Source organism: Brassica napus, chromosome A8 (genome assembly GCF_020379485.1).
Source record: "Brassica napus cultivar Da-Ae chromosome A8, Da-Ae, whole genome shotgun sequence".
NCBI classification, from domain to species: Eukaryota; Viridiplantae; Streptophyta; class Magnoliopsida; order Brassicales; family Brassicaceae; genus Brassica; species Brassica napus.
In genome coordinates this window covers 21202187-21218380 of record NC_063441.1, presented here as the reverse complement: position 1 = coordinate 21218380, position 16194 = coordinate 21202187, and the positions used below count along the sequence as shown (strand labels likewise).

The following is a 16194-nucleotide window of genomic DNA, read 5'->3' as shown; positions in this document are numbered from 1 at the left end:
CGGAGAATCTTAGAACAACTACAAAAAATAAACATAGTTATGGGCTTTTCCGTACGTCCACAAGAAACTTCTCGGACAGATTTTGGCTCTTCCTGTTATGATACAATACATGTATATTGGTTTCTTTAAAATTAATACAATTGTTTGTCTTGGTTGGCTCTTTGCACGTCGGTTTTAAAGGAACAATTTGTACGATTCTCCGCTGGAAACAGGAACGGCCGGTTCTTGGTAGCCGGTGGGAGCCAGGTCATGATGACGTATAAGGTCCATTGACGATAGACTTGGCAACAGAATCAACTAAAATAATAGGGTCCACGATAATTTGTGTATGGCCGGTCGGTGCCGTTAATTCTCCGATAAATGATTATTTTATGGTAATGCGACTTTTTAAGAATAATTCGAAAATATAAACACATGTGCAGAAAAGAAAAAAACACAGCACACAAGAAAAAAATAACAGCTTTTGAGCAACTCGTATGAACGAAACGTTGAATGGACCAACAAAAAAAACCGTGGATGAATTTCCTGACGTGCTGCCATTACAGCTCATACATGCTAGTTTTCATAGGACCACTATCGATGTGCGGTGTTGCTTTTTTGACTGCTAGTGTTTTGCCGCCAAATTTCAATATGTTTTCCCTCTCTTTGATCTAAGCAGAAGACTTTTTATGTGCAACTATCAAGAAGTCTAAACCCTTTATAAGTTTGGGTTGGTCGTAGACTATTGATTTTGTTTTAATGATAGAAACTGATGCATCGTACTGATCATGTTGAATTGTTGATCACTATGATATACTTAACAGTAACAAACCATATGACTATCTTAGAAATTAGGATTTAGCATATAAGCTAGTGTAACTGAAGGTGGAAACAATGTCTCGTATATTAGGAAAATACCATATCGATCATGATTATTATGCGCATCAGCATCACACAAGTTTAATATATATTCTAAAAACTCTAATCTATTAATATATTCATGTTCGAGGTGAGTTTGTTTGTCAACTTGCAGCTCCAATAATATTTGTTCTAACATGACAGCTTTTCATGTCCATAAGCTATTCGGTTTGGTTGTTCAATCTCATCAATTTGCAATTATTTTTTGTACATCATAAAGAAGTTCAAATTCCAATGTCGGGAAGATATTGTCACGACCTCTGTGTGTGCATTATACTATAGTACATGACAAAGCATATTTTAAGAGATTGTTAAATATGAGTTTCAAAAAAAAAAAAGAGATTGTTAAATACTAATTGTAAGGGATAGCCGGGAAGATCAGGTTATTTAAACGTTTACAAATATCACACCATTACTCTCGAAGGGCATGTTGCTCCTCGGACGTGACAAAACATGTACTATTTCTTATTATTGTCACAATTTTTTATAGATGATAGTTGTTTTAGTCATCTGCTAAACATTAATTGCAAGTGAATTTTTAGCCGAATGTTATGTAGCAGTCACTGTTTGAGGAGTAGTGAAGATTAATTAAACCTAATTACTGAGGCCAGAACCATTCGACTATTGTTCAATGAACTAACAAAGAGACGGGTTGATTTTTGCTTCACAATAATGTGTAAAGTATAGAGATAAATGATTTGACTTTTGCTGAGAATAACATGATTGACTTTTTCATATAGAATGCCAAAAAGAAAAAGAAAAAATAAATTTATCAAAGTCTCAGCATGATCTCTGTTACGAGTTTGATGTTGAGTAATGACGAAGTGAAGGCTAGAAGCACACACAAGTAATTAGGAGTGGTACACACCACTTCTCTCTCACGTAGCGTGAGAGTCTTTTATATTATCTACCGACAACGATTAAACGATTACCGACATTCACCATTATTCTTGAGATTATTTGATGAAGAAACTATTTACAGTTACAACCCTATTACGCTGACTGAAAAACTTTACAAAAATATACATTATAAAATAAAAGCATTGGGCCAGACTCCATGGTCAGAATGTTCAGCCCATCGGATTAGATGAGATAAACATAACTTGACCACCAGTTTTCTAAACAGGCTGAATTAGTTTTATATCTTTTTGGATTTGGTCCGTAATAACTCTCCGTTAATGAACTCAATACCACACTTCCCTCTAAAACAATGTGATTACAACGCGGGTAATGAGAATGACGTGAAATTAAGATGGAATTACGGGTGGATTCGATTAGCAGTCTACCTGTATATGAAGTATGTTTATGTTTCGGATCCAAAAGTGAGTTGTCCTCAGCTTACAAAAAAGGTGAGTTGGCCTCAATTTTTTTGTAATTATCAAAAAAATTGGTCAACCTTTTGGGTTGATTAGAATAAAAGTTAGCTTAGTTTGAGCAGATGACAAGTTTCATAAGCTTCTAATTTAAAATCAATTGGCAGTAAATGGAGTGGTTCAAGTCTCTTATATACTATTCAATGTGGAATTTTCTCTCCAACATACTCTCTCGAGATAATGGTACGTATAACCATTAATCTCGCATAATCCATCATACCCCTCTAAGACAATGCTTTATTTTCTAGCAATCTGGATGGAACTGAGTTTTCTATGGGCCATCAGCTAGTGGGATGATCGGGTCACTGTTCGGACCGGATTAATGGATCAGGATGTTGGATCGGCTCTGATACCATAACAAGTTTTCTGGGTTTCCAACTTAAAATCAATTGACAGCAGGTAGAGTGGACCAAGTTTCTTATATATTACTCAATGTGGGATATTCTCTCAACAGTAGATAATAGATTTATAACAAGAAAATGTGTCCAATTAAATTATAAGAAACTTAATTATATTTCTATAGAGTTTCTTTGAATTTGCTTCGAAGTATAAACCTCCGTTGCTTCTCAATGTCTTGGTTATCTCGTTGTATATGTATTGCTTTCAAGCAACTAATATCCGTTTCATTCCTCATAAAAGTATGCTAAGTATATAAAATCAGAATATCATTATTAATATCACGTCGACCCATTACTTTCCATCTTTATCTTGTAGAACATAAACCCTAAAAATCTAAATACCATTTGATACAATCATTATCAAGAAGAAAAAATATCTAAAACACACATACATGAACTTGTGGTGACGACATATCACTAGGGAAATATAAAAGCAAGTGACTCAACAACGCGCCTAAATATCGGCGCTTCTCAAGCAACAGCTAGTAAACAACAACTCATTCATCTCGCCGAATACGACACCGTTCTGATCATTTAAACAATAATTCAGATTCTTCCTTTTTTCCTTCGAATCTTAAAACCCATTAGCTCTCTCTCAATCCGATCGTCGCTCGATCAATGACGTACAGCGATGGCGTCGACAAGACGGTGCCTGAGCTGAAACTGAGAATCGAGGATTCCGAAAAGGGAGATTATGTGAAACTAAGAGGAGGATCGGACGAAGAAGAGCAACGATCTCCGGCGGAATCGTCGGGATGTTCGTTAGGGTTTGTTTGGTTCTGGGTTAAATTGATCGCCCTCGTCGCTTGTATTGGTGTATTAGCATCTGTAATTATCAAATGGGTTGCTCCGTTTCTGATCGAAAAGGTTCGTTTTTTCTATTTTTAGGTTGTAAATTAGGGTTCTTGTGTGTTTAAATTCAGCTTGTTTTAGGGTTTAGGGATTCAAAACTTAATTTTGACGGTGTATATAAGGTATTGGCTAGATGATTTATGAGCCCAGTCACTAAAGTTTGAAGCTTTCACTCAAATCTACAATATGTGAATCGTCTAGTGTTCTTCATCTACAATGTTTGATTGTGTTAACTTTTTGATGTGTTTGCTAGTGTTTTTTAACCATTGTTTTGATGAGATCAGCAATGTGAAGTTTTATCTTTTTTTCTTATGTTGATGTGTCTATTTTTCAGGAGCTGATTCCATTTATAAATTGGGTGAGAAGCACATTCAGTATCCCGGTGCTAGGTCTTCTCCTCTTTGCCTCGGTTGCTTTGTTCCCAAGCATTCTTCTTCCTTCCTCTCCTTCCATGTGGATGGCTGGTCTTACCTTTGGTTATGGGAAAGGGTTTCTATTGATTTTATCGGCAGCGTCGATAGGTGTTACTCTTCCTTTCTTGATTGGACATCTCTTCCTCCACAAGATGCAAGTAAGCATCATCCTAACTCCTAAGTACTTGAATCTTATGTGTTATTTGGTTTGGATACTTATGAAGGTTATTGTCTTGCAGGAATGGTTGAAGCAATACCCAAAAAAAGCAGCCATACTTCGAGCTGCTGGTGAAGGAACCTGGTTTCATCAGTTTCAAGCAGTCGCGTTAATCCGTGTCTCGCCATTCCCTTACATGGTTTACAACTACTGCGCATTGGCGACTGGAGTTCACTACGGTCCTTACATCTTAGGCTCTCTTGTTGGAATGGTTCCTGAGATCTTTGTCTCAATCTACACGTATATCTCCTCTCTCTCTGTCTCTAACTCTGTTTCTATGTTAAGGTCATGTTCCGCAGAATCTTTGAACTGGTGTTTTTTGGTTTTTGGCAGGGGAATAATGCTGAGAACGCTAGCTGTTGCATCAGATAAGAGACACACTCTTTCGGTCGTGGAGATAGTAGTGAATGTTCTTGGTTTCTGTGTTACTGCGAGCGCGACTATAGTCTGCACTATCTATGCGAAGAAGAAGCTAAGCTCAATGCAATCAGATGAAGTAGAGACATTACCAAACGTTTAAAGAGCCATCATATAATCTTCTAACACGGATCTTGGAACACATCATATTATATAAATATTTTGTTTTTTTAATATTAATTTGGAAATGTATATCTCTGCTTTATTTTTCTTGTATATATATTCTCAACTGAATTTTGAATTTCTTATATCTCATTAGATCATCTATATTTTTTCCCATATAATTCGACTATCTTATTAATTTAGTCATTTACCAGTTTAATCAAGATGATCCTGGAATAAAACCAATCGAACCAGACTAAACCGGATACTTGTAGGAATAGAATTGTCTTCTCTCGGCTTGGTTCAATTTAAACCATTTATCCGGTTTGTCTGGTTTAAAGCTGGTTAACTCAACCGTTTCGTTGTTTTAATGAGTCAGCGAAAATAAATCCGCCGGAAGCCATTCGAGAGACGGTGCCGTTTCGTAACGAACGATTCGCCTTTCCCGTGCCGGCGTCTTCTCCGACGGAGGTAACGACTCCGATTGTTGTGAGCATTGTAGAAACCTAATGAAAATGTAAATTATCGAGTGTATATCTGTGATTATGTGTTGATTCTGCGATTGAGAAGCCATAAGTCTCTTTTGTGTGCAGTTTCAGCTAAGAGGGGGGGAGAGAAAGAGATGGATCAAGGAAGGCAAGTGTTTGCAGTGGATCTTCTCGAGAGATATGCCACAAAGAATCGTGGCATGATCACATGTATGGCTTCTGGAAACGATGTGATTGTTCTTGGAACAAGCAAAGGATGGATCATCCGCCACGATTTTGGACTTGGGAGTTCTTATGGTAATATCTCATTTTCACCATATACAATCTTGTTTCTCTTGTCAGTGTTAAAATGTACAATAATCTTTGTTTGAGTTATAGATATTGATCTCTCTGTTGGTCGAACTGGGGACCAATCGATCCACAAGGTTTTTGTTGATCCTGGTGGTAGCCATTGCGTTGCTACGGTGACTGGTGTTGGAGGAGCTGAGACTTTTTACACTCATGCTAAATGGCCTAAGCCGCGTGTCTTGAGCCGTTTGAAAGGCTTGCTGGTTAACGCGGTGGCTTGGAACAAGCAGCAGATAACAGAAGGTTATGTTTTGGTGTGTTATATGAGTCTTTTTTTTTTGTTCAGGTGGATATTGATATTATTGTTGTCTTCCCCCTGTATTCAGTTTCAACTAAGGAGATCATCCTTGGTACTCAAGATGGGCAGCTGTTTGAGATGGCTGTGGATGAGAAGGACAAGAGAGAGAAGTACATCAAGTTTTTGTTCGAGTTAGAAGAGCTTCCCGAGGCCTTCATGGATTTACAGGTACTACCATTTTACTTTTTATTGGTTTAGTTGGTGGTGGTTCCTTTTCTCGGTTCAGTGATTTTGATAAGCCATTAAGCGTGAATGAATTTATGACAGGCTAAAAAGTTTCATTCCCGATGAGAACTTTAACCGAACCATGTTTCTTTCGTTGGCTTTATTATTCCAATCACTTTCTTTTGTGTAGATGGAAACAGCCAACATAAGCAGTGGAATGAGGTACTATGTGATGGCTGTAACTCCTACTCGGCTCTATTCCTTCACCGGGATTGGAACATTAGAAGTAAGCTTAAAATCTCTTTATCGTTTATTTTCGAACATATACTCCCATGACAGTAAAATCAATTTATAATCATGAATTGAAATGGTAGTGTTAGAGATTAAGAGTCAGGTCCATGATGTAATTGAATTAGAAACTTATGGAGTAATGATCAATTTATTCCCTACGGTTGGGCTTCAGAGGTGAAACCTGATTATTATTCCCTTCAGATATCACAGAAAAAGATTGGATCCAGCCTCTCATCGTTAGATCGTGTTGATTCCATATCTATGATCTCCTGAAAATCTGAATTAGCTTTTCTTTCATTCAATTTCTAATTCCTATGTGTTTACTTCCAGTCTGTCTTTGCTAGTTATAAAGAACGTGCAGTTCGTTTTATGGAACTTCCTGGTGAAATACCCAACAGGCAAGTGCTAATCACCTTATATGAAAGAAATCACAAAGCGTACCCCTGCTCGCTGAACATATAATGTTTGTCGTTTCTCAGTGAACTACATTTCTTTATAAAGCAACGAAGAGCGGTGCATTTTGCATGGCTTTCAGGAACAGGAATTTATCATGGTGGCCTAAATTTTGGAGCTCAGCACAGGTAGAAAGAGAGTACCTATATCCCTCTGACGTTTATACTGGGATCTTTGGATACTTACCCTGTTTCATCTTTTTAGATTATAATCATTCTGTAACTTGATTGAAACTTGTTTGGTAGTAATCCAAATGGTGATGAGAACTTTGTGGAGAGCAAAGCGCTGTTGGACTATTCAAAACTGAGTGATGGCACTGAGCTAGTCAAGCCTAGTTCAATGGCACTGTCAGAGTACCATTTCTTGCTTCTTATTGGGAATAAGGTTAAGGTATGTTTTGGACACATGAGTTTTATACATCCCTCGTTGCAGTTTGATCTGGCTACATATGTGGTTTGTGTATTTGTGTGCTTACTGTCTGGTTTCTGCATTCCTTAAATGTGGTGGTAGGTTGTGAATCGGATAAGTGAACAAATCATAGAAGAGCTCCAGTTTGATATATCGGCTGATTCAGCTTCGAGGGGCATTATTGGACTTTGCAGCGATGCCTCTGCTGGCCTTTTCTATGCGTATGATCAGAATTCGATCTTCCAGGTCTGTTTGGTGTTTGGCTTGTACTCGTTTATAATGATCTTAGTTAACTACTTGAGTCAATTTTAATGATATCTTATACTTTCTCATCTCAATTTTGGGCCCTGGATGTCTTCTCTAGGTTTCTGTGATTGACGAAAGCAGAGATATGTGGAAGGTTCACCTAGACTTGAAAGATTATGCTGCAGCTTTAGCAAACTGTCGTGACCCTCTCCAGAGAGACCAAGTTTATTTAGTTCAGGTAATCTTTGATGTCCATCACCGTTGGTTAAGTTACTAGGACGATGTTTCTCATGCATACCTGTCATATCTGCAATTCCCTTTTACCATCATAGTATATTAGTATTGCTGAGAATCTAGCTTGTTTTGATTACGTGTGAATTGGGCACATTGTCTTGTAGGCAGAAGCTGCATTTGCCAACAAGGAATATCTACGAGCAGCATCATTCTATGCCAAAGTAATCTCTAGTTCCTTTGTTTTACTTTGCTCTAACATGGATATGATTCATTTGACGTGGTTAAATGTTTTTCTTTGCAGGTCAATTATGTAATATCTTTTGAAGAGGTCACCTTGAAGTTTATTAGTATAAACGAACTGGTAAACATTTACATTTTATCTTTGCTTGTATATATATTTGTAAAACTCATCTCAAGACATCAGATCTCTATTTCCGTGCTTGCTGCTCATGAGAAAAAAATGTGTATCGTATGTGGGCTTTAATATTCACCGCTTTTTATTCGTTATGTGATTGCAGGAAGCTTTGAGAACATTCCTGTTGCGAAAGCTTGATACTCTCTCAAAGGACGATAAATGCCAAATTACGATGATATCAACATGGGCAACAGAGCTATATCTGGACAAGGTTTAGCATTTACTTCTATGCCCCACTTATTCTCCGTTCTTACTTCTTAGTAAACACATATTTTGTGGTTTCTAGTCTTCAATAAATGTTATATACTTCACACTTCATTTGATCCAGTGTCAGAGTTCCTCTTGTTGATTTTACTTTCTGGTTTCTTCCTGAGCTTATCTATCTTATTTTCGTGTGGTTCTTGAATGTGCCTTTAGATAAATCGGCTGCTTTTGGAAGATGACACTGCTATAGAAAATCGTAACTCAGAGTATCACTCAGTCATTCAAGAATTCCGTGCTTTCATGAGCGACAGCAAGGATGTATTAGATGAGGCAACCACCATGAAACTTCTGGAGAGGTAATTTCCATAAGTCTCCCAGGAAAGATATCAAAATCTATCTTTAGCCACAGAGAACTTAGACCTTTATGATGATGGTGTGTTTTATTTTCTGGAATAGTCTATTATCTTTAAGACTGTTCTAAGCACAAGACTGTTCCAGGCACATCTCCTAGAATATCTTGCTTGCAGTATTTAACATCTGCTTTATTCTTTTTTTCATCTCTTTTTTACTTCTTTTCTTGTAGTTATGGTCGGGTTGAAGAGTTGGTATATTTTGCAAACCTGAAGGAGCAGTATGAAATCGTTATTCACCATTATATTCAGGTGAAGGGCGTGATAAGTTTTATGTTCCTAATTGATCCATAGAGATACGAGGTCTTACTCAGGCTTGTTTAATTTATTGAGTTTATTTTTTATCCATTAGCAAGGGGAAGCAAAGAAGGCTTTGGAGGTGCTCCAGAAATCTTCAGTTTCAGAAGAGCTTCAGGTGTGTAAAAAGTAACACCAGTTTCTTTTTAAAGTGGTCTCCAAAATTTTCTTATAGCTAAAATATATTTTACACATTTCAGTATAAATTTGCGCCAGAGCTTATTATGCTTGACGCGTATGAAACCGTTGAAGCATGGATGGCCAATAAAAATCTTAACCCAAGGAGACTAATTACTGCAATGATGCGTTACTCAAGCGAACCTCATGCAAAGTAATGGCCCACTTCTCAACTAAATGTTCATTCACATTGTCTTATTAATCTCACCAGTAATTCCTCAAATTAAAATGCAGAAACGAGACACATGAAGTCATAAAATATCTTGAGTTTTGCGTCCACCAATTGCATAACGAGGATCCAGGGATTCACAATTTACTTCTCTCATTATATGCCAAGCAGGTTTGGTTGGTTCCCTTGAATATTTCTTTGATTTAGTCATTAAACTCTTAGAAGCCTGTTCTTAATCCGAAAAGTAACAGCGAGGGATACTGCTCAGTACTCACTAACTTCGTTTCCACTTGTAAGATTATGAGAAGATGTTGTTAAAGTGATACATAACGTTTTTCTTTTTATATATCCATTTAGGAAGATGACAGTGCTCTTCTCCGTTTCCTGCAATGCAAATTTGGGAAAGGTCGAGAGAACGGCCCTGAATTTTTCTATGATCCCAAATATGCGTTGCGCTTGTGTCTCAAGGAAAAGAGAAGTCGTGCCTGTGTCCATATATACAGCATGATGTCTATGCATGAAGAGGCAGTAGCCCTTGCTCTTCAGGTAATAATTCCATTTTATCAAAAAGTGGTGTTATTGCTTTCTGTCTTCTAATCTTTAGATCATTGACATATTTTGAAACAAAACTGCTACTGAAAGATACTGAATTCACTACATTTATGGTTCCAGTTTGTCTCTTTAGGTTTGGTTGAACATTTTTACTAGAGCTTTCTTCTGGTAGTGGTTGAAAACTCTTTTCTCTTTTACAGATTGACCCAGAGCTTGCTATGGCTGAAGCTGATAAGGTTGAAGATGATGAAGACTTGAGAAAGAAGTTGTGGCTGATGATTGCGAAGCATGTCGTCAAGCAGGAAAAAGGAGCCAAAAGGGAAAACATAAGGAAAGCTATTGCCTTTCTCAAGGAAACTGATGGCCTTCTAAAGATTGAAGATATTTTGCCGTTCTTTCCCGACTTTGCCTTAATTGATGACTTCAAGGTTAGTGAACTTACACTCTTTTCCAAGCACACAAACGCTCTGGCTTGAGCCAACAAAGTTGCTATTCCGCTTTTCTTATTTTGTTCAATACCGTTTGTGCAGGAAGCGATTTGCTCATCTCTGGAAGATTACAACAAGCAAATAGAACAATTGAAAGAGGAGATGAATGATGCCACACGTGGTGCAGATAATATTAGAAATGATATCAGTGCCTTAACTCAAAGATATGCTGTGATCGACCGTGAAGAGGAATGCGGGGTAAGATCATCCTTAGATTGAATAACCTTTTATCATATAAGGATACGATTCAAACTCAATTTTTTTGGAAGCACCAACATCACCAGCACATCTCTTACATTTGAATGTAATATAGGTTTGTAAACGTAAAATCTTGACGATAACGGGGGATTTCAGAATGGCCCAGAGTTATTTTTCAGCTGGACCACTGGCTCCTTTCTATGTATTTCCTTGTGGACATTCTTTCCATGCACAGTGCCTGATCACACACGTCACAAGCTGTGCACACGAAGAGCAAGTAAGTCACAAACCATGAGTTCTTGTTAAAAGTTCCCTCTTATTTACCGCTGCGTATTAGATACTGCAAATTTTAGCTTGCTGCTACTTTCAGCAATATATACATCTCGAGATTTGTGAACCGATGTTAACAATTGCGAGTTCATTGTTCGATTGGTTATCCTAAAAATCTGTCTAGGCGGAGCATATTCTCGATCTGCAGAAGCAGCTGACATTGCTTGGTAGCGAACCGCCGAGGAATATAAATGGTAATCGATCTGATGAACCCATAACGAGCACAACTACTGCAGACAAGGTAGGGACATTTGTTTCATTTTTCGTTTTATTATTCCCTTTATTCTGCTAACATCAATGTCTTGACATACTTTCCTTACCGTGAGGCAGCTTCGATCAGAGCTAGATGATGCTATCGCCAGTGAATGCCCATTCTGTGGAGAACTAATGATCAATGAGATCAGTCTGCCTTTTATTAAACCCGAGGAAACGCAACATTCTGCTTCATGGGACCTCCGACCACAGACCAACTTAGCTAACCAGAGGACCATTTCTTTGCCTATTTGATTTATGTAACACCGTGACTTCCTTTTCATGTAATCTCTTCTTCTTGAGCTAGCCTTGGACTGTGAATGTGATTTTGAGGTCGAGTGTAATATTATTATTAAACGTGCTTCTTGAGATAACATACACTAAGTTTGCTCACCTACTTGTGTCTATATGTTTTCTTGACTTATATGTTTCTTGACTATTATATCAATCTTAAAGCACTGCTGGTAAATAAAATTAATTACTAGTTACAGTTACACAGAAAGTAAACTTGGTGTACATTTTGGAAAAAGATATATGTAGACCATTTATATGTAACGAAATTAGAATATAAGCATATATTCTTTTCTTTTAACATATTTTTCATGAATTGGTCCCTCATTGATTTTACTTTTCCCTTTATTCCAACAACAAACAAAAAAACTTTGAATCTTGACATAAAAATAATACAAAAGTGATAATAAATCAATTGATAGCCTCACATAGGTTGGACCAAATGACAAACTCACAAGCTGTCATTATCTGTCTCTACTCCTATTTTCATTTTACTGAAAACAATATACAAACATAAACTCTTGACAAAGTTTTGCTTTACAACTAACCCGATAGATTTATTTATATATATGCAATTATGAGAACGAAACCACAACAACTTGGATTTATTTACATTCTATATGAAATCAAGCATGTAAGATGATAGTAATAATATTAACTATATAGAAGCCTAAAATATCTAGTGGTGTAACCACCTTAAAACGTTAACTATATTCGAACACACATTGGCAAGTAAGTCTAAGTAAGTCTAATGATACACTCAACCCTACATTAGCTAAAACATCATCATCAACTTATCAAGGACCTATTTAATACAGATTCAATTTTGGTTGCCACGTTTCGTTCAGCCGAATAGAGGTTGCTTCGTCAATTATAGTAAACATGTGTATTAAAAAAGTTTAGAAAATAAAAATCAAACTTTTTGTTAACAAAGAACAAACTCTTAAGCTAGCAGCTTTTAGATCAAAACTGTAATTCCAAATCATTATAAGAATAAAAAATGTTGAAAATTGCAACACATTATTTTAAAGAAAAAAGTAATATTGAAAATAGTAGCATGTTACATGTACATAATCTAGCAAGTTGTCAAAAAAGAAAAAGAAAAAGAAAGAGCAAGTTGCAAAGAAACAACAAAGTAAAATAATGTGCGAATTTAACCAACCAGATGACAATGCGATTCCACCTAATGGAAGAAAGAAATTTATTATTTTTAACTTTTTCCCCTTATGTTTCGATAATTTTGGTAATAAATTACAAACTATAAAACGAAATAATAATACAAGAGAAGAATTTAAAGAAAAATAAAAGAACGATACAGTGTTTTTTCTTTTAATTCTGCCCCCTACTTTTCCACTTTTGTTATATATATATTACCCTTTTTAGTTTTATATCTTCCCCCAATCAATCTCAACCATTTACAGTTACATTTCCCCCTCTCAAACCGGTTCAAAACAATAGCAGAATTTCAAAGAATCAAGATACTTTAACCGAAAAATACCATAAAATAAGAAATTACTTCACCGGTTTAAACCCAGTCTCTTGCCCCACTTTCACATTTCACTTCTGGTTAAGCAACTTGGATCTCTTCCTAGCTTCGCTATAGAGAACCACTCCCATAATCGTGACTCCAAATCCGGCAACACCCATCACCGTCACCGGATTCCTAAATATCAAAACCGAAACTCCGGCAGCCACCGCGGCTTTCCCGTTGCCTAAAACCTGCAAGGTGAGAGCACTTGTGTGCTTTGTCACCAAGAAGTTCGTCAAATTTACTAAATATGCCACTGTCGCATTCCCTGCGAGCAAGAAGATGATCAATGGATCGGTCCTCGCCTTTTCAATTAGGATCCTTAGTACGTTTCCTTCGATGTATAGCGTAAATGGTAGTAAGATACAAGCCGCCATTGGAGCCATGTAGAGCAGAAGATTCATTGAATGTAGCTTCTCTGATTCTGACGTCAGAATAATCCCCTGCAAAATACACAAAACATGGTCAAAACCAAACTAAACCGATCTTAATAAAGATCAAACCGGATTCGAACCGAACTGAACTTCCGACCAAAGTGAGATCCGAACTAGTAAATTCAGACATTCAGACATTTGTTGTAATAACGGAAACCAAACGCAATTCGGACACAAACTCCGGTTTAATTGATACTAAACTGTAATTCCGACCAAATCAAACCGGATTCGAACTGAACTGAACTTCCGACCAAAGTGAGATCAGAACTAGCAGATTCCGACATAGAGACATTTGTTGTAATAAAACCGACTTCGACCAAAAATTCTGATTCAATCCATAGTAAACTATAAAACCGACCAAACCAATTAAATAAAGACCAAACCGGATTCGAACTGTACTTGAAGTCTTCCGACCGAAGTGAGATCAAAACTACATTAGTAGTTTCAGACATTGAGACATTTGTTGTAATAAAACCGATTTCGAACACAAATCCCGGTTCAATTCATACTAAACTGTAAAATCAACTAAACAAAACCGGTTAATCGTTAACTACCATACCTGGACGACGGATTTAAGAGCTCTACCGGCGGTGGAAGCGACGCAAATGAGGAAACCAAAGAGATGAAACGAAGGCTCGGAGTTAGAAGCGAGAACTATGCCGGAAACGACGGGAAGCAAAGCCAAGTAAACTTCGGTGGACTCTGTTTTACAGGTAATGAGGAAAGAGAAGACGGCGGTGAAGAACGGCGTGGTGGCTCCGATCGCCTGATTAAAAGAAACAGGGATGTAACGGAGAGAAGTGTTGCCGCACACTACGGATAGGCAAAAGATCGCCGAGAGTGCAAGAATCTTCAGAAACTGACGGCGGGAGAGGATGTGCTGACGCGGCACGATACCGGCGATGTTGATGACGGCGGAGCTGTAGGCGGCGCAGGAGAGCATGTGCGTCATGGTCAAGAAGATTGGATAGCGGAAGCCGTAGTAGAAGAGGAGGTACTTGTTCAGGAGGAGGACTCCTATGTTGGAACCGAACCAGGCAGCGATAATCGCCGCCGTGAGGACGGAGGGAGATACTGTGGGGGAGGAGAGGAAGAAGGGTTTTCCATTGGAGGAGGCGGAGGAGTGTGGAGGTGTTCCGGGGATGTCGATGACTGTTGGTGTGGTGGTGGCGGCGGCGTCGAACCTCGGGTTGCTCATCCGCCGCGTGGTCCATGATTGAGCTTCCACCATTTTAGTTAGAGAGAGGCTTTTTTTTTCTTGTCTGAGATCTGAGTGTGGTAGGAAGTAGAAGAAAGAGGAAGAAGATGAATGTATATCGAACGGTGGAGATTTAGATTCAGCTGTAAAGTGATATCAGTCGTTGGATCTGATAGTTGGAGGGAATACTTTTATTTTAAATTAAAAAGAAGAAAAAAATCTAACGAAATTAATTTTAAGATTCGAAGTCTTGTGTTCGGAGTTCAAGCATGAGTCAGAAGTGTCGGTAGTAGGTCCATGTTTATGATCCAACGGAAGCAATCCTCTACGGCGCAGCCTAATTTAAATTCCCCTTTAATGACGCATCCTAATTAATAATTATGAACCCACTAATAATTAGCCGTTCTTTGTCTCTTTTTTTCAAGTTTTGTTTTGATAATTGTCAATAATACAAATACACAATAGTAGCTTTGGTGTTGAAAGAATTGGAAAATCTCATCATTAATCCTACAATTCCGTGAAGTTTTTTTTTGGTATCTTTCAAGACTAAACTTGCATTCTGTAAATGTTGAAAGTTGTGGGTCTATGTATATAAAGTAAGTGTAAACGCGCTTTGTGTATATAATTGTTTAATTTTGAACAGTACATTGAAAATAAATTACATTTGACCATAGTACATTGTAATAAAGGTTGTAACATATACCTTTAACAAAATAGGTTGTTACATATACCAAAAACAAATCAGATCTGTGAAGTAATAACGCGATTTTTCTTTCACATTAGCATTAATCACGCGTTTAGTTTGCCATTAAAAAGACTAAATGTGTGATCTAGGTATATGTGTGCATCATGGCATGTGCCACTGCCACATGATACCTTCAAGTAGTTTATCTAGTTACTGCTGAGTCACTAAAAGTTGAATACCAATTATGGTAAGAAACAAAAAAGTGTGACTTAAAAAAATAGATCATAGTTCTAGAAAAGAAGTCTTGGCCAATAGCATGTAATATTCTTCGCAAAATTTAATGCTTGATTTCTGTAAAATATTTTCTTTATTTCATTCCATTGGTTGTTTTGGGTTCTTCACTTGTCATTTTGCTAACGGTTCATGCATGCGATTTTGTAAGATGGCTTTAATAGTTACAAATATCACTTTTTCAAAAGGAAAAAGGAAATAACAACTTGCATCCAAGTGGATTCGAACAATATATCACTCATGTGATAGAAAGTAAAATTAAAATGGTGTGGAGTAGAAATTTGTGAGAATATCTTTATTTTTAAGTCAACGAATGAGTGTTTTTTAAAAGATAAGTATTTTAACTGTACAGTCATATTTTATTTTATTTTAAACAATTAAACCATACAACATTTTGGTAGTGTTATTTTAAGTGACAGTCAGAATTTTTTTTTATTGAGAACTTCTTTTCTTTTTATTTTTCAATTATATGAGAAACTCTATTTAAACTTTTTACCAAAAAAAAAACTCTATTTAAACTCTTGTAAATGTCTTAATCAATTACAAGGTGAAAAATTATTTTTCCATTGACAAAAAAAAAGAGAAAATGTCCCACTTTGAAAAGGAATAAATACATTATGAAGTTTGAAACACAGAAAAGAGATTTACACCAAAAGAATAACACATAAAGGAGAA

General features: G+C 36.9%; 3 protein-coding genes across 4 annotated transcripts; 2 read left to right on the top strand and 1 right to left on the bottom strand.

Moving 5' to 3' along the window:
- Nucleotides 1-3064: 3064 nt before the first annotated feature.
- On the top strand, nt 3065-4834 carry LOC106382389 (transmembrane protein 64). The gene is made up of 4 exons (XM_022690371.2): nt 3065-3535; nt 3855-4091; nt 4173-4390; nt 4484-4834. Exons 1-4 carry the CDS (start codon nt 3287-3289, stop codon nt 4668-4670), a joined length of 891 nt encoding a protein of 296 aa, XP_022546092.2. The 5' UTR covers nt 3065-3286; the 3' UTR covers nt 4671-4834.
- A 165-nt stretch (nt 4835-4999) lies between these two features.
- On the top strand, nt 5000-11550 carry LOC106382388 (vacuolar sorting protein 18-like). Of its 2 annotated transcripts, none has more exons than XM_048738231.1 (24): nt 5000-5140; nt 5263-5454; nt 5536-5748; nt 5832-5971; nt 6159-6254; nt 6590-6657; nt 6739-6840; nt 6958-7102; nt 7223-7366; nt 7485-7604; nt 7765-7821; nt 7902-7961; nt 8119-8226; nt 8433-8575; nt 8803-8881; nt 8982-9044; nt 9127-9257; nt 9338-9443; nt 9630-9818; nt 10025-10252; nt 10355-10510; nt 10626-10787; nt 10965-11081; nt 11171-11550. In XM_048738231.1, the coding sequence occupies exons 2-24, from the start codon at nt 5292-5294 to the stop codon at nt 11345-11347; spliced, it is 2967 nt and encodes a 988-aa protein (XP_048594188.1). In that variant the 5' UTR covers nt 5000-5140; nt 5263-5291; the 3' UTR covers nt 11348-11550. The 2 variants fall into 2 exon arrangements, with proteins under 2 accessions (XP_048594188.1, XP_048594189.1); XM_048738232.1 differs by having other exon boundaries at nt 5048-5186.
- A 1107-nt stretch (nt 11551-12657) lies between these two features.
- LOC106382387 (probable sugar phosphate/phosphate translocator At1g12500) lies at nt 12658-14730 on the bottom strand. Its single transcript, XM_013822409.3, has 2 exons — nt 13905-14730; nt 12658-13354 (listed from the first exon to the last, which is right to left on the bottom strand). The coding sequence occupies exons 1-2, from the start codon at nt 14574-14576 to the stop codon at nt 12941-12943; spliced, it is 1086 nt and encodes a 361-aa protein (XP_013677863.1). The 5' UTR covers nt 14577-14730; the 3' UTR covers nt 12658-12940.
- Between the last annotated feature and the right edge of the window lie 1464 nt (nt 14731-16194).